General features: G+C 34.4%; 1 protein-coding gene across 26 annotated transcripts in view; it reads left to right on the top strand.

Annotated features, from left to right (window-relative positions):
• PPFIA2 (PTPRF interacting protein alpha 2) overlaps window positions 1-24,664 on the top strand; it is a 508,974-nt gene that overhangs the window by 463,878 nt on the left and 20,432 nt on the right. For 12 of the 26 annotated variants that reach the window (XM_031651089.1, XM_031651095.1, XM_031651091.1 and 9 more), the window contains 5 exons: window positions 4,019-4,100; window positions 8,803-9,003; window positions 19,274-19,336; window positions 20,553-20,582; window positions 22,140-22,333. In XM_031651089.1, the coding sequence (XP_031506949.1) occupies window positions 4,019-4,100; window positions 8,803-9,003; window positions 19,274-19,336; window positions 20,553-20,582; window positions 22,140-22,333 (570 nt within the window). The remainder of the gene's footprint in view (window positions 1-4,018; window positions 4,101-8,802; window positions 9,004-19,273; window positions 19,337-20,552; window positions 20,583-22,139; window positions 22,334-24,664) is intronic. The other 14 variants (XM_031651104.1, XM_021923312.2, XM_031651092.1 and 11 more) reach the window with 5 other exon arrangements.

The following is a 24,664-nucleotide window of genomic DNA, read 5'->3' as shown; positions in this document are numbered from 1 at the left end:
ACTGCTAATGTCCTCTAAAATCTATTCTGAATCTTAAACCTGAAATGCATGCCCCAAAATTTAGTGATGCACAAGTGATCCTTTGGGAAAAGATGGTCAAATATTTGATTGTCTGAAATTATTTTTAAAAACACACTAAATTATGGTTCAGGCCTACAGGGAAAGAGAGTAATTTTCAGAGTTAAATTTGTACAGGGGTAAGTGATCATGTCCTTTTTCTGGAAGAACTGTCACTTGACCTTTAAAAAAGTTGAATTCTAGCTGCAAAGAAAATCCATTCCAGACTAAATCCCTTTCCATACATGGACAGGTTGAACAGAGAACACCAGTATATCCAAAAGGCTTGTTTGTGCCAAGTCAGTTTGTCATTTAGTATTTCTTAAACAGTTCAGATCACTATTTTTCTGACAGTAACTCCAAAACTTGATGAGAATAAGCATGCCTTTATGTAATTAATGCTACCCTTAATAATCTGTTAGCATATCATCATGTATTAAATTCAGTTATTTCCAACTATTATAGCATTGCCCACATTGCTTTATTTTTCTAGCATTGCTTCTCTCTCAAGTCAACATGCCCAGATATATGCCTTTTGTAAATTTTGTATGGTGCAGATTATTTTATAATTGAGAACAATAATGCAATGCAATATGCTTTGGAAATTTCAATGCTGTTCTTTTTTACACAATTGATACTTCTCTCAGGTTAAGGAAAAGCACATCTAGAGTTACCGTCATGTAGTACACAGTCCTGGTGTAAAACCTAGCCATCCCTCCCATCTGTTCCATTTCTCCACAGTCTCAAGTATGTCAGCCCTAAGACAGATGCTAGAGATTTTGCCCTAACAGTTGTAGACCAAAGGATTTGAGCTCCCTTATCTCATTTTCTTAGACTGCGATTACTTAAGTCATCCTGCTATTAGAGTTTGTGATTTAAGCAAAACAAAACCAAAGAAAATAAAACTTTTTCAGTGGGCATATTGCTCAATAATTTCCCAAACAAGTGTATTATCAATATTTCTGTTCGTAGAACGGAACGATTTGGGCACATTGGGTTGCCTCTTAACCAAATTCTCACCAGGAGACCCAGACAGATCAGACTCTTGGAATCAGCTAGAATCAGTACTATTGTGAGAAAGTGGGAAACAAAAAGCTCAAGGGGAGGTAAGGTACAAGAAAAACATTTCGTTCTTTAAAACATAAAATGTTGTACATGGTTATAAGGTAAAATAGAAAAAGCTATTTGGACTACAAAAACAAAACATTATAGAACACAATTTACTGAAACAAGAAGCACCTAAATATAAACACTGATTGGCATTTTCTTTAACATTTACAAATATTTATTTAGTACCTCTTCTGTGCCTGACCTTGTTCTAGACTTCAAAGTCATCTCTGAACAGAATATATGAAAACAAAGAGCCTCCTTGAGCTTACATTTTATTGGCAGATGACAGAATGAGAAGTAAATAACATACTGTGTTAGAATGGCAATACCTTGGAGAAAAATAAAGTAAACAATGGGGATAAGAAATTCCTTATTGGAGTTTTTAGGTGGGGTTTTCAGGGAGTAGGGGAGGAGACATTCAGAACAGGTGATATTTGAGTAAAGATTTAAAGTAGCCGAGAGAGTCAACCATGTGGAGATAGAGGGGAAGAGCATTCCAGGTGAGCTGCAAAGATCTTGAGGCAGAAAAGAGGTCTGGGTTGTTTCCAAAGAACAGCAAGGAGGCCAGTGTTCTGACTAAGGTGGGAGTTTAGGCAGAGAGATGACGTAGGTAGAATAGATTGTAGCAGCTATTTTGGCTTTTATTCCCAGTGAGACAGGAAGTGATTGGAGAGTTATGAGCAGAGAAGTTACATGATCAGACTCAACAGGATCAATCTGGCTTTTCTAGTGGAATTTTTACTAGGGAATTAGAAGTTTCAAAATGAAAGTGTTCTAATATTTAAAAATAGCTGTTGTACCACTCATATAATACACTTCTGAAAATGTTATGTGCTCCTTAGGTTATTAGTGCATATTTCCTTGCTTTTTTACTACGTGAAGCAAAAACTAATAGTAAATGTAAATTTGTTTCTTCCCTTTTAATGTCCCTAACCTATGACATAACTAGAAGTGTCCCTTTCCCTACTGGATTTAACATTACAACTCTTACAACATGCTTTAACTCTGTGAAGGCCTCCCCTAAATTTTCTTCCACATATTTCATGTTAAGTCCCATACCTTCCCCATTGGTGCTTGTCCTGCGTGGAATGCCATCCCCACCTCTTTCCTAGCTGCCCTTCAAAGCCAGCTCCATTGCCACAATGCCTTCACAACACCTTCAATGGCTATTAACCCCTTTTCCAAAATGACATACTTCAGAAGCTGCATCACCAAGTTTTCATGTTGGCAGCTGTTTGTGTATCGTATTGTATTGTATTGTATGGTATTTTTGGACAGTTTCAAGTGTTTGTTTTGTCCATCTAACAGGGTATATCCTGGGAAATTAGACCCATATCTATTTTCGGCACCAAACACAAGTCTCAGTCCACAACAGGTGTTCAATAAATACCTAATAGGTTTTTTTTTTTTTTGATCCTTCAATCCATTTCTATAAATATATCTGTCACAGTGAGGCTAAGCTATTTGAAACTGGTTTTCAGTAAAGGAATGTCACTGGGAGACCTGAGGGAATGAGGGATGATAGAGCAAGCCAGGTGAGGAAGTGCTTCTACTTTTTTAGATTCAGAGCACGGGTGTCGCTGTTCCCTTTCCCAGGTGCTGAATAGCTTACACGCAGACCTTACTCAAATGAAACGGCAGTTGATTTATGTCTCTTCAGCTACTATAACTTAAATTTGTAGTTTGCCCTTTGGGTTTTTTTAATGCATTTTTGGTAGCCTCTATTACAAACACAGAAAACCCTGTGTTGAAAGGCATTTTATTCATTATATATCTTAATACATTAATATAGCCTACCACAGTAAGTAACTAATTGATTAATAGCAGAAAATAATCAAATTATCCATTTGGGGGTTCATAAATGATTTTCATGAAATATTCCTAAGCATAAAACACACATTCAAAATAAAGCAATTATTATACCATGTTTTTATCATCTGTGTGTAAGATCAAGGCATACTAAAATAAAGAGAATGTATTTTCCAACATAGTCCTGCCAAGTATATATCAATTTGAGTTTCAATGAAAGCACATAGCTACTATCTCAATAATGAGTGATCTCAAATTGGTTTTGTAAGTGGATGTCAATTCTAAAAATCAGTAAGAGTCAGTGAAATTATACATGCATTTTTCAGGGTTCTTTTGCATCTTTTTGTTATCAAAACAACCATTTATTGTTACTAAGATATTTTAATTTCATTAAAACAGTAGTGATTATAGATAAAAACCAGTGTACCATTGAATTTAACACCTTACATTGCTTTCGAGTGTTAGAAATCAATCTACCTTGGAGTTTTCTCCAAGTGAGATGTAGTTTCTTAGTCCAGACAAATAACTCCTAAGATAGACCCCTGGACCCATAGGGCATACTAAAATCAACCACATCACTACAATGTGACTAAAAGGACCAAATTTATCTTCTGCCTCTCTATGTAAGCATTTTCTTTGCCATGGAGATAGTAAGGCAAAGAGAGCAGGGCAAATGGAAGAAGCCACATTTAGATCCCATAATGCATACTTGAATATGAACATTTGGGCCATTTTCTCATTGAAGGGATAAGATACTTGCTGATAATATAATTCCACTTCTAATTCCATTAGCACGTAGTGTTCTAATTTTCATAAATAAATGTTGGGGATAATTACTTTTCTATGTCAATGCTTCATTCCTAATAAAATCAATGGATGATGTGTGTGTATTACTCAAAGGAAAAAGGAATTCTGTTATTCTATATAGTATCATAAAAAATCTTGTAAAGGATGATTGGTTGTTTTAAAATATTGTTATTAAAAATAATCACAGTCATATTTTTCCATATACCTGACTAATAATCTTTGCCATATACTTCAGGCATGAACTTCTTGAAGAAGCTCGGAGAAAGGGATTACCTTTTGCCCAGTGGGATGGGCCGACTGTGGTCGCATGGCTAGAGGTAAGAGAATGAAACCAGGAGGCCCTTAAATCAATCACGTCTAAGTTGATAGTTTATTTGAGACAGGTAAAGGCAAGTTTCTGAAATCACAGCACCCCCTTAGTCTGGATTTGCTCATAAGGGACTATTTGCTTACTAGGGAATAGGTTTGTGATTTTACTCTGACTTTTTGTGATTGTAGCAGAAGAAAGCATGCAGTGGGATAAAAGGAAGCGTCTCTAAATTACACCCTCTTCATTTCTAGAGCCAGAGAAGAAACAATTTTTTTTTTTTTGACACGGAGTCTCACTCTGTCACCCAGGCTGGAGGCAGTGGCGAGATCTCGGCTCACTGCAAGCTCCGCCTCCCGGGTTCACACCATTCTCCTGCCTCAGCCTCCTGAGTAGCTGGGACTACAGGTGCCCCCCACCTCGCCCGGCTAAATTTTTTTTTTTTTTTTTTGTATTTTCAGTAGAGACAGGGTTTCACTGTGTTAGCCAGGATGGTCTCGATCTCCTGACCTTGTGATCCGCCCACCTCGGCCTCCCAAAGTGCTGGGATTACAGGCGTGAACCACTGCGCCCCGCAGAGAAGAAACAAAGTTTTATTGTTGCAAGAAAACATCCATTCACATCCATTATGCCAGGATCCTTTCTCATTAGCAGGTTACAGAGAAGACCCTCTCCATATTCAACACTTCTGTAATCCAAGAGAGTAAGATCACCTAGATATACCGAGAGACATTCCTTTGCCTATAATTTAATTGCTGAACCTAATTCCCTAAAGCCTAGGGACCAGCTAGGTTTAGACACTTGGGATAAAACAGAAGACTTACCCCTTATTCCCTTATGTGTCCAAACTGAATGCTACAATAAAGAAGAACTGTTTTTAGCATTTCCAGTACAACATAGTGTTCTGGAAAAATAAGAGAATATCTGAACAGGGTGGAAGGCAGCAGAAACCGATTCTGACATTGAGGAAACTACATATTTGACTGCAAAGGGCTCTTTTGTGTCACTTTACAGTAGTGCTTACTGCCCCTTCTATTCAGTTCTCTCTGTGAGCTGCTAGTAGCTGCTGGGATATGCCTGTGTCAGGGCAAAGAAGGATCCAGGCTTTCCTTGCCTGACAGAGGTAATTATACACAGTGTTTTAAATGGTCTTGGATTATAAAATTATCTATCTTCATTTTATTATAGCTAGAGCTAAGTAAATAATAACGAAACATTAAAGCCCATTTTAGTTTTAAAAATAGACTTACATAGCTATATCTAGAAACATGCTTTGTATTTTTTCTTGGACTGAATGAAAAATGCCTGTATTTTGCTTTTACTTTATTCTTTCACATCAGACAGGGAAATTTGGCATATTAGCCATCAGATATTAGCGATCAGAGCTGCTTCTTTCAACCGTGTCTTTAAAATTACTATATTTAAAAAATCAATCACAAGACAAAATGCTTAAGAAATCACACCTCAGAAATGATAGCAGTTCTTTGTTCGGTTTTTTCTCCGATAAAATGAGCTGCAGTTTGACAAAGAGTTCGCTGCTGTTTTGGCAAGCGATGAAAAAATCCTTCAGATAAAAAGAAAAAAAGAACAGATTTACTGACATTAAGGTGATAGGAGATGACAGACAGTGAAGTTTGTGCTAATTAAACCTATTCTGAGTACATAGAAATTGCCTATAATGTGATTCCTAATGCAACTTAAATTATGAAATGGAATAAACAAGATGAATGAGCTGAGTGATCCAATGAATGAAAGCTTTAACTTCATCTCCTTTCGCTCCTCCTTGAGTGCACAGCCTGTTAAGAATTTTGTGTCGGCGAGAATTCCATGCTTCACACTCCATTTATCCACATCAAAGACTCTTAAAGGTCTAATTATGGATGACATTGGTAACAATGTATTGGCAGGCATCTGGGTGATGTTAACTTGTGTGGAAATTCAAATATCTTAGAAGACAGGGCTAAAAAAAATCATTAGGATCCAAAGAAGATCTGTTTAGATGTTAGTTATTTTGAACAGTTTGAGTTTATAAACTAAATAGTTAAGTCCTATCTTCCGTCATATATAATGTACCCGTCAAGGTCAATTATTTGTGCCTAACCCACTGGAAGAAAGCATAATCTGTACAGTCACACACTGTACTTAGATCTTCCCCTTATTTTCTCTTATCACTATCACAACCCAGTCCACACTGACTCAAAAAGTTTCGTTTGTTGGCATTTTTTTTTTCAAAAGAGAGAAATATTCTTTAAATGTTGTAGAATTTTTAAACTAAAAGGATGTTTGTACTGGTTATCTATTGCTGTTTACAAATTACCCCCAAATTTGGCATTTATGATCTCATGACTTCTATGGGTCAGGAGTCTGGGAATAGCTTTGTGATGGCCTCTGCTCAGAGTCTCTCATAGGACTGCAATCAAGGTATCAGTCAGGGCAGCAGTCATCTCAAGGCTGGACTTGGGGAGAATCCACTTCCATGCTCATTTATATGGTCAGGGTCATGATTCAGTTTCCTGCTGGCTGTTGGCCAGAAATATTAGTTCCTTGTCATATGGGACTCTCCATACGGCTACTGAGATCTGACTTGCTCCAGAGTGAGAGCTCAGCGGGAAAGAGAGAGCAGAAGGGGACTAACAAGAATGAAGCCATAGTTTTTTTATTGCCTAAACTGGAAAGCGACATCCTATCACTTTTATCATCAGCTATTTATTAGAAATAAATCACTGGGCCAAGCCAACCTCCAAAGGAAGGAGATTGTAGAAGGGAATGGATATCAGGAGGTAGAGATCATTTTGACAGCTATCACGATGCCTCAGAAATAATCAAGCTTGATTCCTTCATTTTACAAATGAGGAAAATATGGCTGAGGTTTAAATGGGTTACATGACTCACCAATGAGACTGGAAAGGAATTAGGGCTCGGGTCTTCTGATTTGTGGTCTAGAGCTCTTGGCACCATATTTTGCTGATTTATAGTTTTTCTTCTTTATCTCACTTACTTGTTCTCACTCTCACAATTCTCTCCTTTGTTCAACCTATTTATTTCAACAAATATCAAAAAAATATCAATCAATCTTTTGGACATTCAAAAACAAATACGTAAACTGCTACATTTTTGTTGTGTTTTCTACTTACTCATAACTAATGATGGGGGGAAAATGGGAGAATATTCCCGCTTTAAGTGATGTTATTCAGGTGCTGAAATATAATGCCTGTGATTGGCATTCACGCAGTGCTTGAGGGTGCACCAGACCTGTGCTCTGTTGATAGAACTGCTGGTTTAATTGTCTTTCAAGAGTCTCACAGCAAAATTAAAAAATCAGAATATCTAATTTCTTTTTTTTTTTTTTTTTTTTAGACAGTTACACTTTGTTCCCTAGGCTGGATTGCAGTGGCAGAGTCTCGGAGCCGCAACCTCTGCCTCCCAGGTTTAAGCAATTCTCTCGCCTCAGCCTTCCACGTAACTGGAATTCTGGAATTATAGGCACCCGCCACCACGCCCGGCTGATTTTTTTTTTTTTTCTTTTTTTAATTTTAGTAGAAACAGGGTTTCACCCTGTTGCCCAGGCTGGTCTCGAACTCCTGAGCTCAGGCAATCTAGCCATCTCGGCCTCCCAAAGTGCTAGGATTACGGGCATGAGTCACCACGCCTGGCCTCTTTGTTTGTTGTTGTTTCGTTTTTTCTTCTCTTCTCTTCTCTTCTCTTCTCTTCTCTTCTCTTCTCTTCTCTTCTCTTCTCTTCTCTTCTTTTCTTTTTTTCAGGCAGAGTCTCATTCTGTCCCCAGGCTGGAGTGCAAAGGCCTGATCTCAGCTCACTGCAACCTCTGCCGCTCAGTTTCAAGTGATTCTCCTGCCTCAGCCTCCCAAGTAGCTGGAATTATAGGCACCCGCCATCATGTCCAGCTAATTTTTGTATTTTTAGTAGAGATGATGTTTCATCATGTTGGCCAGGCTGGTCTCAAGTTCCTGACTTCTAGTGATCCTTCCACCTCGGCCTCCCAAAGTGCTGGGACTACGGGCATGAGCCACTGTGCCTAGCCTTAAAATCTCTAATTTCTGATGCATTATTAATTTTGTTACTTTCTTTAGTTTTTCAATGATTTGAATTTTAACTTCTTTCTTAATACATCATTTCACTCTCCAAAAGGCATTTTCATATATAGCATCTAATTAAGTTCACACATCTTTCACATGGTATAGGAAGGTAGGTGGAAATGTGGCTTAGCTACACTGCATGTTTTGATCAAAATCACATGGCTGGTTATGGCACAGCTGTCTCTTTCTGTGACAGAATTTCTCTTCACTCAGAATTTCAAAGGAGCATTATAAATTGAAGCCACTCATTAAACAAACATTAATTGAGTCCCTTATCAAATGTGGCTTGTAGCCGTTCTAGTTCCTACATACAAAGGGGAACTTGGTGCCATGCAGCAATTACTTTTATCACTAGTAATATGAATTAGTTAAAATAGAGTCTCTGGAGTTAGCATTTCTCAATTTCAAATCTTGTTTCTATCACTACCTTGCTGTTGTTTTTAAATACATCATTTAATTTCTTTGTGCATCTATCTCCTCTGGGGAAAATAATGGTAACATTTTATCTCATGGGATGAGGTCACGTATGTAAAATACAAAAAATAATTGCTGGCATATGAGACACTAAAATGACAACTATTATTATAATTTGTTAATGCATTTTTTCCTATCTAACAGCTTTGGTTGGGAATGCCTGCATGGTACGTTGCAGCCTGCCGAGCCAACGTGAAGAGTGGTGCCATCATGTCTGCTTTATCTGACACTGAGATCCAGAGAGAAATTGGAATCAGCAATCCACTGCATCGCTTAAAACTCCGATTAGCAATCCAGGAGATGGTTTCCCTAACAAGTCCTTCCGCTCCTCCAACATCTCGAACTGTGAGTCGGTTTGTGCTCCTCCCCTTCCCCAATGCTGGGCAAATAGCAGCGTGTCTAAGTCTACAGAGCAAAATTGTGACAGCACACATTTCAATGTCAGCTTGAATTATTCTCAAGAGATTTAGCTTGCTGTTTATTAAACTTGCTGCTATTTTTAATAGGTTTTCAAATGAGGAGCTGTGATTCATATCAGACTTGAAAGCTAGCATAGCAGACTTTTGAGCTAGCATCTAAAGTTTACATTTTTCTTCCAAGCAACAAGACCCTGAGCTTACTCTTTTTAAGTTCTTCCTTCCCTCCCTCCCTCCCGTCCGTCCGTCCTTCCTTCCTTCCTTCCTTCCTTCCTTCCTTCCTTCCTTCCTTCTTTTCTCTTTCCCCCAGGTAATTTCTCAGGAGATAAGATATAAGCATTAATGCTTACTAAAGATGCAAGGCTTAAGTGACTACTTTACTTTTTTTTTAGTTTTAATATTTTTTATTTAATATTTGTTTCTAAGTTATTTCACTTGAGATAATGGTCTCCAGTTCCATTTATGTCGCTGTAAAAGACTTTAGTTTATTATTTTTTATGACTGCATAGTATTCCATGGTGTTTATATATATTTTCTTTATCCAGTCATCCACTGATGGACACTTAGATTAATTCTGTGACTTTGCTATTATGATCACTGTTGGGATAAAGACATGAGTGCAGGCTTTATTTTGATATAACAATTTTTTTTTCTTTTGGGTAGGCACTGAGTAGTGAGATTGCTTAGTTGAATGCTTGTTCTATTTTTAGTTCTTTGCAAAATCTCCATACTGCCTTCCACAGAGGTTGTATTGATTTGCATTCCCACCAACAGTGTATAAGTGTTCCCTTTTCTCTGTGCCCTTGCTGACATCTGTTGTTGTTGTTGTTTTTTACTTTTTTTTTTACTCAGCCATTCTGACTGAGGTGAGATGGTCTCTCACTTGGTTTTAATTACATTTATCTGATGATTAGTGATATTGAGCTTTTTTATACGTTTGTATAATTTTATATGTCTTCTTTTATAACTCACTATTTCTTAAGAAGTTTCCATAATTATGAAATTACATGATTTTGATGTTTCACAAGTACCAAATGGAATATCTGGAATATCCTTTTCTTTCAAAGTCTGCTTGTCTTTCAGTTACAAATTCCTAATCATCTCATAATTTTTTGCCTATCCTAATCCTAGAAAAGAACAAAACGTGACAAAAAAGGCATGCATCATGACAAATTCAAACACAAAAAAACTCACAAATAGTATTTCGTTATTTATTTATTCCATTCCTAAAGTATATATTTTGTTCACAAAGTATATTATTTCTGATAATTACTAGATTTCCCACATCTCATATCTTATACAGCATAATAAAATATGGGCGAATGAGATAAATTTTAGCAATAGGTAAAATATTAAAAAGTCATATTGCTTTATTGCAGTTTCCAGGCAGAAAAGTAACTTAAGTATAACTTTTTATACATGATCTTAAACAGTTCTGAATAGTTTGCTTCATTTCTATTTACACATTTTCCTTCCCCTTATAGTAGATTCTAATGCCAGAAATAAAAGGTCAAATTTAAAAGGCTTATATATTTCTTACATAACTCCATTTTAAGTTCTTCCCAAATAACATGTAGGAAAAATATATAATTTTTAAAACTCTTACCTGTATTATTTTTAAATAGATACAAATGTTTTTCACCATACCTGCATTATGACTCAAGCTAAAAGACAATTCAGAATACAGTAACCCCTTGAACAAGATGGGAGTTAAGGGTGCTGACCCCCCACAAAATTCAGCTATAATTTATAGTTTGACTGAATATAATTTAGTCAAAAATTCAGCTATAATTTTTGGCTCTCGCAAGACTTAACTACTAAGAGCCTACAGTTGAGTGGAAGCCCTACTGATAACATAAATAGTTGATAAGCATGTATTATGTGTGTTTTATATATATTATATGCTCCATTTGCACAATAAAGTAAGCTAGAGAAAAGAAAATATTATTAAAATCATAGGGAAGAGAAATGATATTTAGTATTCATTATGTGGAAGTAGATCATCATAAATGCCTTTATCCTCATCGTCTTTATGTTGAAAGTATGCCAAGGAGGGGGAAGGGGAAAGATTAGTCATGTTGTCTAAGGTGTGGCAGTGGCCGAAGAAAGTCTGTGTGTAAGTGAAATGATGCAGTTCAAACCTGTGTTGTTCAAAAGTCACCTGTGTATTTAAAATAAAAAACTGAGATCATTAAAATAGTTATTGTAAATTGAATTTAAGTCTGATGAAGAGTTTTCTGAGTAATTTCCAGCTGAGAGAGAAGCATCATAAATGGTTTATATCCACATTTTCCTCCCAAGAGCAAATGCAAACAAAATTATTAAACATTATGAATCTTGCAAAAATAAATTTGAAGTCCCAACTTCCAGATGAAACATAGGATACACTTTATTATTTTTATTTACCAGTGTAATTCATTTCTTAATGGACAATAGGAAATTTAAAAACTATTTTTCTAAAACTACTTAACCAAACTGAAAGAATTTAAATTATACAATATTAATTAACATTCAGTTGTTTAAAGAACGGGAAGAAGTAAATAAAGCTTATGAGAGTCTTTATGATCTAGCTTCAGTTCACCTCAAAGGCTTTATTTCCCCAGGTCAGGAACTACTTTCAGTTTTTCAAACTTCTTTCCCCTTGGTCAATTGTGAGCTTTTGTAATTGGTCTTCCCTTTGCCGGAAACTTTAATCCTACTTCAAGGTCACCGTATTTTTCCCAATTCATTATTCATTTATCGATTCCTTTATATATTTCCTCTGAAAAGCTTTTCCTGAGCCTGCAAAGTCTGGGTTTGGTTTCCCTCCTGAGTTACCACTCCATGTACTTATAATCAACATTTCACAGTTCTCTCTTTCCTTGATTTATCTCACATGAGATGAAATAATGATCATATCAGGTTTCCATCAACCCCAGGCCTTAACAATAGTGCCTGGCAAATTTTAGATATTGTGTAAATATTCACCTTAAAATAATCATTGTATAGATCACTCCACCCACATACTTCATGTACTCTGCTGAAGTATAAGAAATGTGTGTGTCCTTGAGATCAGAAAGGGAAACTCTACCAAGGAAAAGAAGTATGTTGACCAGTAGATTTAGTACAAGATTATATAGATTAACTCCTAAATGTACAATAGAAGCAAAGTGTGATGGAGCTTCAAGACAGGAGAAATCACTACCAGCTGGATAAGGCTTCAAATAAAAATGAACATTTGCAGCATCAAAAAATATATTGTTTATAGCATTTAAGTTTTATATGTGTTTATTGAATTAATACATGATCCTGTATAACATTTGTAAAATACTGAAAAATACAAAGATGGCAACAAAATAATTTAAAAACGTTAAAAAATACTGATTCCAGAGATAATCAATGTTAATTTTTTCACTATTGAAAAAATTTGATGAAGATCTTTTCATTCTTTTTTCATTATCTTTTTATAAAAATGGATTATTTCACATAATATATTAATTTGTACTTTTTTGGAAATTTAGTAATGTAGCATAAGCATTTTCTTCATTTTATTAAATATGCAATTGCAACATCACTTTTAATTGCTGCATATCTCCTTTGTAGAAATGTGATAATTTATTTAACCAAATTCCTACTAGTGGACATTTTTTTGTTGTGTGTAACACAAATTTTGTTGTGTGTAAAATATGTGCTTGTAATTATATGTTGCATAAACTGTGGTTATTTCCATTGCTATATTTTTGTATAGGGAATGCATATTCTTAATACTTTCAAACTTTAATTGTCAAATTGTGTTGTGTTGCTATCTTTTCTCCCTTTGTCAACATTGGTTATCTCCCTGCTTAAATTTACATTTTAAAAATCACTACTAAATGTGTAAGTTTGTATATTCTTATTAATCAGGCATTTATATTAATTTTCCATTCATAACCTTTCCAACTATCTATACTATTATAGGAATATTTATCTTTTTACTAATGTGTAATAGCTCTGTATTCACAGAATATATATGCCTCTTGCCAAATACTGATGCAAATTATATGAGACAAGTTAAGTTGTGTCTCTAAGCTTTAAAATTATCTACTAAATGTTTCCTCTTCCTTCTACTCCATCTACATGGAAGCATTTACTCATTTCTAATACATTTCCAATACAATTTGCTTTGCAAAATGAAAATTCCACATAAATCGCTATTAATGAATCCACTACATAAAGTCATAACCTAACATTATGTGTTAGAATTCATACTTACAAAACACAAAGGCAGATTTTTTGATTTTTTTTCTGTTTTACAAAGTTATTTTATCATGTCTTCTAGAACACTACAGTTTGTTCAAATCATACAAGTTATTTTGCACACTGAGGTTTGGGCTTGGGTTCCTCAGCCAGATATTTCATGTTTATTAACTGAAGTTCTGAGGAGAAAAAGACACGGTACTTGGGCTTTTTTTTTTTTTTTCCCCCTACTACTTCTGTTTGATTCTGCCTCCTTCCCTGCCTAGATTTAATGGACTGGACCATCAGAAAGGAAAGTTTAAATGTCACATGTATGATTACCCTGGGCCAGCCCTAAATTTCCAGTTTTCTGTTTCTTTTCCCCAAGCTACTATTACTATAGAAAGTCTCTTACCTAGTAGGACAGAGATGGAGATATCAGTCAATTGAAATTTGGTTGAAGAAGGATGTCATAAAAATAAATGTATTCTTTGAATACTTTATCTGAGGTAAAAAAATATGAAAATGCTCAAGCATTGCAAATTTAAATGGAGCACCTAAAACTTTGTTTGCATGTTTCCAGTGTCTGTAGTTCCACATTATTCTTTTAGATAATCTTATCTGGAAACATATTTAATTTCTCTAGTTGGTGTTTCTTTTTAAAGTGATAACTCAAAAAGCCGTTTGAATGAGGAATCCTTCTGGAAATTTACAATGTCTTCCCCAGACTTTGACAAAATTGTGTTTTATTGACAGTGTGTTTCAAGATTTGCCTATCTCTGGTTTTTCCAACTAATTCAACTTAGTGTTTACATATGAGCCAAATTTTGTTTTATATTTTGCTTTATGTAACATTTATTTAAATTGATAAATCAAGCATTTTAAAAGCAAGTGCAGTGGAAATAAATAAGTTTGAAACTAATAAAGTGATTTTTGATAACCATATAATTCAACAAGATTGAGCATAAATGTAAGGTGTAAGATAGGCATTAGTCAGGTCAGTGTAATACAGAGACCTACAGAGTATTTCTTGAATTAAAAACTTGCTTGAATGGAGATTACCTGACAGAATTTCTAATATAATTACAGTAGTAGCCAACATCAGCAAAATGCTCACTGTCAGGTACTGTTCTAAGTGCTTTACATGTAATAGCCCATTTAAATCTCACAACCACACTATGAGAAAGGTACTTTTATTATAGCTGTTTCACAAATGGGCAAAACCAATGTAAAGAAGTAAACTGACTCAACTAAGGTCATACTCCTCTGTGGGTTTGCTCCTAACAAGCACATTTTCCTGCTTCTGCTTCCTGCACTCTATCAGTTTTCCTTCCTTTTATAGCATTCTTTTAGTCTGTGTGGTTCCTCTTTTCATTATTACTTACCTCATAAGCCTCAACCTTTATTGAAAAGAGGATGAGGTATAATTGTCTATAAACCTCAACCTTTATTGAAAAGAGGGTGAGGTGTAAATACCGTTCTTATTATAATGAGAAGGATTTATCTTATAATGAGAATATAGGGGAGAAATGTGAATCCAGGCCATTTGAATGTGAAAAGTAATTTCAAGTTACTACTTTGTAATTCCATTACAAAGTGAAAAACACTTTAAATGACCTAGGTAGTAACAAAAGTTACTTTAACTAGTTAAGATTTAAGATTATTCTGAGGTTTGGCTGCTTTACGTATGCTGTATCTCTGACAGCAAGACTCCTCATTATTTTCACCTGATTAATTTTCAGGAGGTATTTCTTAAATTCATTGTATTATTTATTTTTCTGTCATAACTCTTTCCAGAATGATTTAATTAGGTAAGTGCTTTAATTCTTACCATTTTTTAGAAATTTCCTTCTCCTTCTCACTTGATATTTTCTCAAAGTTCTATTCCATGGGTACCAAGGGGAGACAAGCAAGATAATCTCAAGCATAAAATTTAAAGAGGCTCTCATTGTCAGACATCAACCCTCAAAGTGAGTGTTTCCTTAAATTATAGCCTCCCGGGACCTCATGTGCCTCATCCTAGTCCCAGCCCTGTATAAAAACATATTGTATCATAATGTAAACTTTTTAGTGTTTCTTTCTAATCTGGAGCATGCACTTTTAGTCCCACTAAAGAGGTGCAGAACCTGAAATGAGGACAGGTTTAGGAAATGTCCTAGGGGAGTCATTGGTAAATGCTACTGTATAACTCAAGCTCCTTGATTCTAATTTGATAATATAATTGAAATTTTATAAATTTCATGTTGGACTCAGATGATATTAGCCACAAAAAATGACTATTGGTTTGCGTTTTCTAGCTCACACATTTTTAGGGGAGGTTGCAGCACAGGCTACCCAGGGCAGTGAGTAGATAATTTTACGGGTATCTCAGAGAACCACAACCAAGTTATACAATATTTGTTTTTTATGCTTTTCCAACCTACTTTTTGTACTCTCTTTATCCTGAATCCCAAGGCACTCATATCTTTATGCCCTTTGGTTGTTCAAAGTTTCCCAGTCTAGCTATCTTATAGGGATGCTTTTCTCTGAAACTCTCATGCTCTAAATTACTCCCTCACAATGTACTTAGATGCAAGTTCCATCCCCTAAAGTGGTGGTGGAGAGAGAGCAATCTGATTGAATAATTGACTTACTACATATGCACTTCCCTATAAAATAAACTTGTTAAAACTTCAGTTAATGTCTACTTGATTAGGTTGTGTAGAAACTATTTCTGTTGGCTATTTTACAAGACTATATAGGGCAGGCAGTGCTCTTCACAAGTAAAACTGCATGTCAAACAGAAACAACTAACATACAGCTTCTGAAAGTTTTCCAACCATACTTTAGAAAATAGCCCTGGGTATATACTTATTTTGTGAGGAAATAAACAGACAAAACCATAGCTTCCAGCATGTTCCCCATCCCAGAAATGGTGACAGACTGGCAGACACAGACTTAAAGATAACCTGTGAAAGGTACTATGCATGTATCTATTCTAGTATGAGGTAATTAATACAGGTAGTTTCTTAAAGAAGGAGTGAGATCTTCATTATTTAGATTACGATTCAAAGCAGAAGCTACACAAATCAGTGTAAAATTGATTTTACACTGTTCTGCAAGCTTAAGCCATTTAAGATTGGCTTAAATGAATTTCTTCTCAGGTAATCATCACTGAAACTCACTTTGAACCAACTGTACACACACTCAAGTGAAGCGCCATGATAACTGGGTGTAAAGGGAATGTAACAGATGCGTGCAGAAAAGTGCTTTTCAGCATAGCACACTCCTCATAAAGTCAATAAAAACAATTTATTCCTAGTAATGTAATGTTATATATTCATGTGCAACTTTCCTTTTATAATGAGCATCATTGTTAGAAGCAGGGGATACAAGGAAGGGACTTTTAAGGACATAAATGACTTTTATATTCTAAATTTAATTTATAGGTGTACACAGATTTATCTTATAGAAAAAACATCAGCTGTACTCTAAATTCCAAAACAGTAGAAGAAAACAAATTCTACACATAAATTTGATGCCTAGCCTGTGGAATTTTTATGTGCATAGAATTTTCTTATAATTATAAACCTTTACCACTCAATTCCGTTTGTTACTTAAGTATATATACAATCAAATGTCACTTAATGCCAGGTATATGTTCTGAAAAATGAGTCATGAGACAATTTCTTCATTTTGAGAACACCACAGAGCATACTTACATAAACTTAAATGGTATAGTACAGTAGTCTACTGTACACCTAGGCTATGTGGTATAACTTATTGCTCCAGGATACAAACTTGTACAGCATGATACTAAGCTGAATACTGTAGGCAATTGTAACACAGTGGTAAGAATTTGTGTATCCAAATAGTCTAAACATAGAAAAGGTACAGCAAAAATATAGTATAAAAGATAAAAAATGGTACATGTGAATAGGACACTTAGTGAATATGAAGGCCTAGGACATTTACTATATACTACTGTAGACTTTATAAGCACTATACTTTATACTACACACAATTCATTAAAAAAGTTTTTATTTATTTAGTAATAAATTAGCCTTAATTTACGGTGATGTTTGTAATTTATAAATCTTTTTTTGTTAACTTTTGACTCTTTTTAAATAATACTTAGCTTAAAACACAAACACATTGTACAGCTAAACAAAATTAATTTCTTTCTTTATATCCTTGTCCTATAAGCTTTCTCCTATTTCATTATTTTTCCCCCTCTTTAAACTTTTTCATTACCAAGACAAACACACACACACACACACACACACACAAAAATTGCTGTAGGCCTACACAGGGTCGGGACCATCAGTATCGCTGTCTTTCATCTCCATATTCTGTTCCACTAAAAAGTCATTGGGGCAGTAACACACATGGAGCTGTCATCTCCTAGGATATCAATGCCTTCTTTTGAGATACCTCCTGAGGAGCCTACTTGGGGCTGTTTTACAGTTAACTCTTTAAAAAACAAAAGTAGAGGGAGTATACTGTAAAATAATGATTAAAAATGTATGGTGTGGTAAATACATAAACCAGTAACCCAGTCATTAATGATCATTATCAAGGGTTATGGGCTGCACATAATTGCACGTGCTATACTTTTAGACGACTGGCAGTGCAATAGATTTGTTTACACTAGCATTGCCACAAACATGTGAGTGATGCATTGCACTACAATAGTATAATGGCTCTGATATCACTAGGTGACAGGAACTTTTCAGCTCCATTATAATCATATGAGACCATTTGTTGTGCATGCACCCCATTCTTGACTACAATGTTAGTATGTAGTACATGACTGTATATATGTATGCATATACATATATAAGATTTCACTTACATCAAATTATACTCATCAATTTATACGTAGTTACATTTTAAATTATATTATTTTTAATACAGGAAAAGTCGTGGTACTAGGTGAACGACAGAAAAACCCAAAGTGAATTATGGTGATGACTTGTAATGTTTGAGTAACAACTTTACTACACCAATTCTTTAAAAATTGGACCTTCCCCGAAACAAGTAGCAGATAATACATAGGATGTAAATTTCATTGATGTATTTGGAAAACCTTGCAATGTTCATAAAGAAATGATGGAATTTGATGGCAAGTGGTTTCGAGGGGCCAATACCTTCAATGATATGCCTGATCTGTATGTTACTAAGTGGACTTTGGTTTCGAAACTGTGCATTATTAAGTGTATAGAACTAATGCCAAGGGGTGTTTTATTTAGAAAGCAAATGGGACTTTATCATAGAATATTGCCTGCTAGAGAAAACAATTTCTTTTATACTATGTTCTTCTCTACAATGGTATTGGATACTGGTGAAGAATTAGGAAGTACATGGGTTTATTAGTGTGGCTGAAAAATACCTTTTATTGAATAAAAAATAGCATTTCACTTCTTTCTCATCCGCAAGAATGCAGGGACACTTGCTATTTACTCAATCACATACACTAAAGGGAATCTTTCGGGAAAAGCTGATGCTGCTTTCCAGATAAGTTATGATAATGTTTCCAGCTTTATATTGACAACCATTTTTTTTTTCCTTCGAAGGATATTGAGAATCAAAATTATGTGAAGGAAATTTTGATAACACAACAAAGTGCATGTACCATTGTTTTCTGAGTAAACAATTAAAATTACTTTATTCTACAGTTCAAATTTAATCAGTTCACCGTTATTACAAAAATTGATCTGATAGCCACATACCATTGGAATGCAAATTCTGATGATGCTCTTTTTCTAATAATTGCAGAAATGTCATTTTAAATCTACACCCCCCCAAGAGCTTCACAGCATGCCTCTTTCTAGTTAGTCTTTTTGAGTAGAAGAAACAGGAAGCTCTGAGCAAACCAGCCACGCTATCTCTTTTGTGCACACGGTAGGGGCAAGGGCACTGTGGTATTGCTGTGTTGCTGTTAACTCACAGAGGTGCTGCCTTTCTTCTTTACCACTGCTTGCCTCCCATGGATTCCTCTGCTTCCCTCTGGGCCTCCTCACTAGCCTTCAGGCAACGTTTGGGTGACTCATGAAGAAATGGAAAATCTTGCAGCTCCAGCAAAAACGGTTAGTCTTAATGGCTTTGTTGAACCTGAAGGAAAGTGACTTTGCTGCTCTTTGGATGAGGAAACTAATTTGTTTACTATAGACCAGAGTAATAGGGTGTGTTTTTATAGTCATATGCAATGATAAGTAACATTTTTTACAGTTTTCTTTTACTGTACTCTCTTGAACTTTTTAAATGAAATAGTGTTAGATTATGGCTAATATCATAAGAGCTTATAGTACACAAACAATAAGCAAGAATATAATAAATAGTATTCATGTTGCAACATTGGAAGTTTTTGTAACAAATATCATTTAGTATCGGACATATTCACAGGTAACAGGTTTCTAAACCGAATTAAATTGGTAATAGAAAAGATTAGATTGAATATTCATTTTTAATATGATTATGTGGTTTCTTGTGCTTTACCATCTTAGATACAAGCTTGATCAAACAAAACCCCCCAAAAACCAAAAAAGTGTTATGTTAATTTGGTACTGAAAAGCAAAATTTTAAAGAATGTCTTGGGGACTTTGTAATTGTCACTTTTAAAAATAAGATGTTATAAAAGTCATTTTTTTCACATAAAGTAACAAAGTTGGGCATATCATATATTTTATCTTTATCAGCTGCTTTTTAATTTGATGTCTTTTCAGTGTTATCCTTTGAAAAATTGATTATCTTCAAGTTTGTTATGGATAAAAACACCAATGTCATGTATTAATTTCATTTTTAGTTTAGTTTTGTTGTACTTGGTTTTTGTCTTGTTTTGTTTTGTTGGTCGTTGTTGAAATCTATTTGATTATCTCCAAGCTTTGTTGAAGGGATACAGTCAGTTTTTTCACTTCACTAATTTACTTTGTGTAAGATTTCTCTATCATATATACATATGTATATTTGTCATCAGAAATTTTTATTATAGCACACTACATTTTGAAAATTACACTCATTTAAGAATTTAAAAAAAGGTTTCTAATGACCAAATCAAATATTCACAAAATTATGAATTTAGCATTTAAATTAGAATTAATTGAAAACTATGTCGTTGCTGCCTAATTGCCTTTGAACTGCAAAACTGATCTCTGTGGGTCTGAGTCAGAATCTGTGTATTTATCTGCCTGTTATACAAAGCATTTTGTATAACAATTTTGTTTTTGCTAGAAAAATTTTACTGTATTGATTTGAAATTAATTTGTATTTACCTGCTTTATTAATCATTTCCTGCTGCTAACACAGAAAGAATCTGAGGAAGGAAGCTGGGCCCAGGTAGGAGATTCATATGCTTTAAGACCCTTAATATCATTTAGTAGGCGATGAGAATATAAATTAAGAAACTGTCATAAGTCGTAATATTGTAAACCTTCACTTAGCTCAATATTATACTGATCTGTATAGGTAAATCTAGATTACGTTAATACTTTATATGTCTTTTTTAATTACCATATTTTTAAAATAAGATGATTGCCGTTTCATACCTTGCCTCTTTTAAAAGGGTGCTTTTCTTTCTTTCTCAAAAGAATGATCCAAAACTTAAATTCCTCTGAAATCACTCCTGAATATATTTAATCAGGAAGCATTCAAGTTGGATCTAAAGGGGGAACAAAAAGAAAGAAAAGACTTATTTGGAGTTGCCCATGCCTTCAGATATAACGGAAAGTGTATGAAGAGGGGTTGGAGGTGCAAGTGTTGGCGTTGCAGACCACAGAGTCATTAACATTTATTGAAATGTTTGTATGAGATAGGTGTCTATACTTGGAACAGACCTGTGCTTTTGCAAGGAAGCTGTGCATTTTTTCTACATTTCCACATTTTGGATGACCAAAAGAGAAAATTTATGTTATATTCAATCTGATTGAAACCTTTCAATATAAGAAAAATTTTGGTAGTTATATTAGGACCTGTATATAAACACACAATAGGATTGTATTTGATTTTGATTTTGATAAAAATTTCATCACTGTTCAGAACACACAAAAGAAGAGGAGCAGTTATATTTTCCCTAGAAATGCATATTAGAATTGAGAAATTAGAGCATGATAAGGAACTAAATGTGAATTCTGTAAAAATAATAGAGAATAATATTTCTTTTAAAATATTGGTTTAGTGATAATGGTTGATTTTGGTTTTCATTTTAGCTGTTTTGAACAATATTGGTAAGAATAGTTTACTTGTTATATTAAAGAATTAGGTTATCTATCTTAGTTTTTGATCCTACCCTGCTTCTTTTAGAGTGTATCTTGATTGATTTCTAGAAAAGGCTGATTATTTCCAGTGATTTTTTGGAAAGCTGATGATCTGCTTTGCTAAACAATGTCCGTACAAAGCTTCAAAATTCTGTCTCTCCAAACCATTTATTCCTTTCTCTGTTTACTGAGGTTTCCTTTTCACATCAACATTTGCCATTACACTGTATGTAGCAATGGCAGTAGTGGCATTGATAAGAGGGAAATGGCAATAATGACATTGACAAGAGGGTAATGACAGATACAAATAAAACAAACCTATCAATATAAAGACAAAATCTTAAAACTCCAGAGTTTGTATAATACTTTCTTTATTAATAAAATACATACTTGGGCAAAATGTAATTCCTTTTGAGAATACAAAGTAAATAGCCAATCATTTTCAATAGGCAAATACTTTAATAAATGAATGCAGAGTTCCGTTTTATACCAAATCAAATCAAATACTATCTGAATATTATTTTTGCTTTGTTTCCACATATCGTAGTAATTAAATATCAGTTATAATAATAGGTAATATTCTCCAATTACCATCTCATCTGATTGGTTAAGAAACTTGACTGCTATAAAACAATTCTAGTGTCCGGTTTTTCTACAGACCCTGGCTTATGGAGATATGAACCATGAGTGGATTGGAAATGAATGGCTTCCCAGCTTGGGGTTACCTCAGTACAGAAGTTACTTTATGGAATGCTTGGTAGATGCAAGAATGTTAGATCACCTAACAAAAAAAGATCTCCGTGTCCATTTAAAAATGGTGGATAGTTTCCATCGGTAGGTTTTTGGTTTTTGTTTTTTTTGCCAAAGAAGAATTAAAATGAAACAATATATTAACTATACTTTAGTAAAACAAAAATGGATATCTAGAAGATAGAAAATATATGTCATTTGAAACATCGTTTGTTTACATCTACTTGGAAAAATATCTTCATCCAGCAAATTTCAGGGACTTTCTAATTTAGAGCTATGTGCATATTATGTGCCCGAACTTCATGGAAATATATGTGTACAAAATTCTTCTCATAGAGCATAAGTCTATTTTTTGTGGGATTCTTTGAAAATCCCATGTTTGTAATTTTATAGTTGTATGTGTTTCTATTAGAAAATTATTTAGAAAGAATAAACAGATATTCATAGTTTCAACTCTACAAAAATATGGGGTTATAAATTTTATAATTTAGTAACATTCTAGGAAAAACTTTGAGAAGAAATTCTTCATCTAAGACATATTTGTGCTTTTTATTTTTCTATGTCTTTTGGTGAGTTTGCTTATTTGTATATTAATTTCAGAAAAAAGCAATACTGTGTTAGATAACTGTGAGGATGCAGATGAACAACAGGCAATGTCTTTTTCCAAGTTGTTTACCATCCAGCAGATAAAAAGGGATTTGTTGCTATACTGTATCATAAATGCTGTGTTTATGTTAGGTGAAACAATGTCAGCTGGATTTTGGTTGTTTTTTTTTCACATATAGTTGATTGTGGCAATAAGTTAATAAATATAACCATAGATGATTTTGGCTTGGGAGACTGTATTTGCTTCTCTCCTGCCCAACATTTAATCAGTGACTGAAGATGGTATAAAAATTAGATATGTTGATGACATAAAATTAGGATAAATAGAGGATAATTGGGGCTTTTGATTCCAACTTATGGAGATATTTTGAATTTTAATGCAGTTGTTGACACTGTTGAATTAAATGTGGTGAAGATAAATATAACAGTGTTTTTTAAAAAACCTATTAAAGTGCTGGATGGAGAATCCATAATTTAACAGAAACTTGTGTGAAAAAGATAAGGAATGTATCATTAGCACGAAACTCTCCATTTTGGTTAATGGCTTGACAAGGCATGTTTAGACTGTGTTTATTGGCAGGGACCACAAAAGTGCTACCATACGGTGACATAACAAAAATAAATTGCATTTATTTATGGGCATCAAATTGTTGTAAGGTGGTAGAAGTCCGATGATAAAGTTGAAGTAGTTAAATACATTTAAATTGGATGAAGGAAGATTTTAAATAAGTTTTCTTATGTTTTAAGATCATTATTATGTGATAGAAGAATTATATTTTCTTTGTTGAGCGTGTGATTTTTAGTTAACACAGGTGTAGATACTAGGGTGAGTGACTTCTACTTACTAGAAGAAACAACTTTGTACCACTCTCAGCTGCCTTGTAGTGTATACATTGTGAGGTAGTGAGTAAGCTCCCTGTCATGGGCAGTTTAGGGCTTCATATTTCATATGGTTGCATTAGATTTTGGGGGTCCAGTTTTTCCATTCTTCACTAGATTGACTTTTAATGCTGTTTTATTACTTTAGTAAAATGTTTTCTATAATGATCAAATTTAAAAAAAAATACTCAAATGACTTGCTTTTTGTCTGTTCTGGGAAATACCCAAGCTTCATTTTTAAGTTGTGCTAATCTCTGACTTAAAGCAAGTAGTACCTGACTGTATATTTCATCCCATGGTCTTTTGGGCCCAGTTTTCCGTCTGACAGACATTTTCATAATATTATATATCCTCTGTATAGTATAATTTTGTTATTCCATATCAAAACTTGGCAGAAACTGACCAAGATGCATTGGTTTAATCTCAAGCTGCCCAATATCTGTGATAGTGATTATGTCAGTATTATCTAGTATAGCACTGAATTAGTTTGCTAGGGAAGCCACAACAAAAGACCACAACGGGTGGCATAAACAACAGAAATTCATTTTTTCACAGTTTTGGAGGCTAGAAGTTCAAGATCAAGGAATCAGCAGGTCTGGTTTCTTCTGAGGCCTCTCTCCTGGGCTTGCTGATGGTCACCTTCTCTCGGTGTCCTCACATAAGCCTTTCTCTGTGAAATTATATTCCTGTTGTCCCCAAGTGTCCAAATGTTTTTTTTAATAAGGTCAGCAGTCAGTTTGGATTAAGGCCCACCCTAATGGTCTCATTTAACTCAATTACCTCTTTAAGGACACTGTATCCAAATGTAATCACATTCTGAATTACTGAGAATTCGAGCTTCCACATGTAAATTTTAGGGGAACACAATTCAACCGACAACACTTGCCTAATGAAATTTTCTTTCCATTTTTCTTTGATTCTGAAATATTT

This window comes from Papio anubis, chromosome 9 (genome assembly GCF_008728515.1).
Source record: "Papio anubis isolate 15944 chromosome 9, Panubis1.0, whole genome shotgun sequence".
NCBI classification, from domain to species: Eukaryota; Metazoa; Chordata; class Mammalia; order Primates; family Cercopithecidae; genus Papio; species Papio anubis.
The sequence above is the reverse complement of the archived record's forward strand: the minus strand, read 5'-3'. Positions and strand labels throughout refer to the sequence as shown.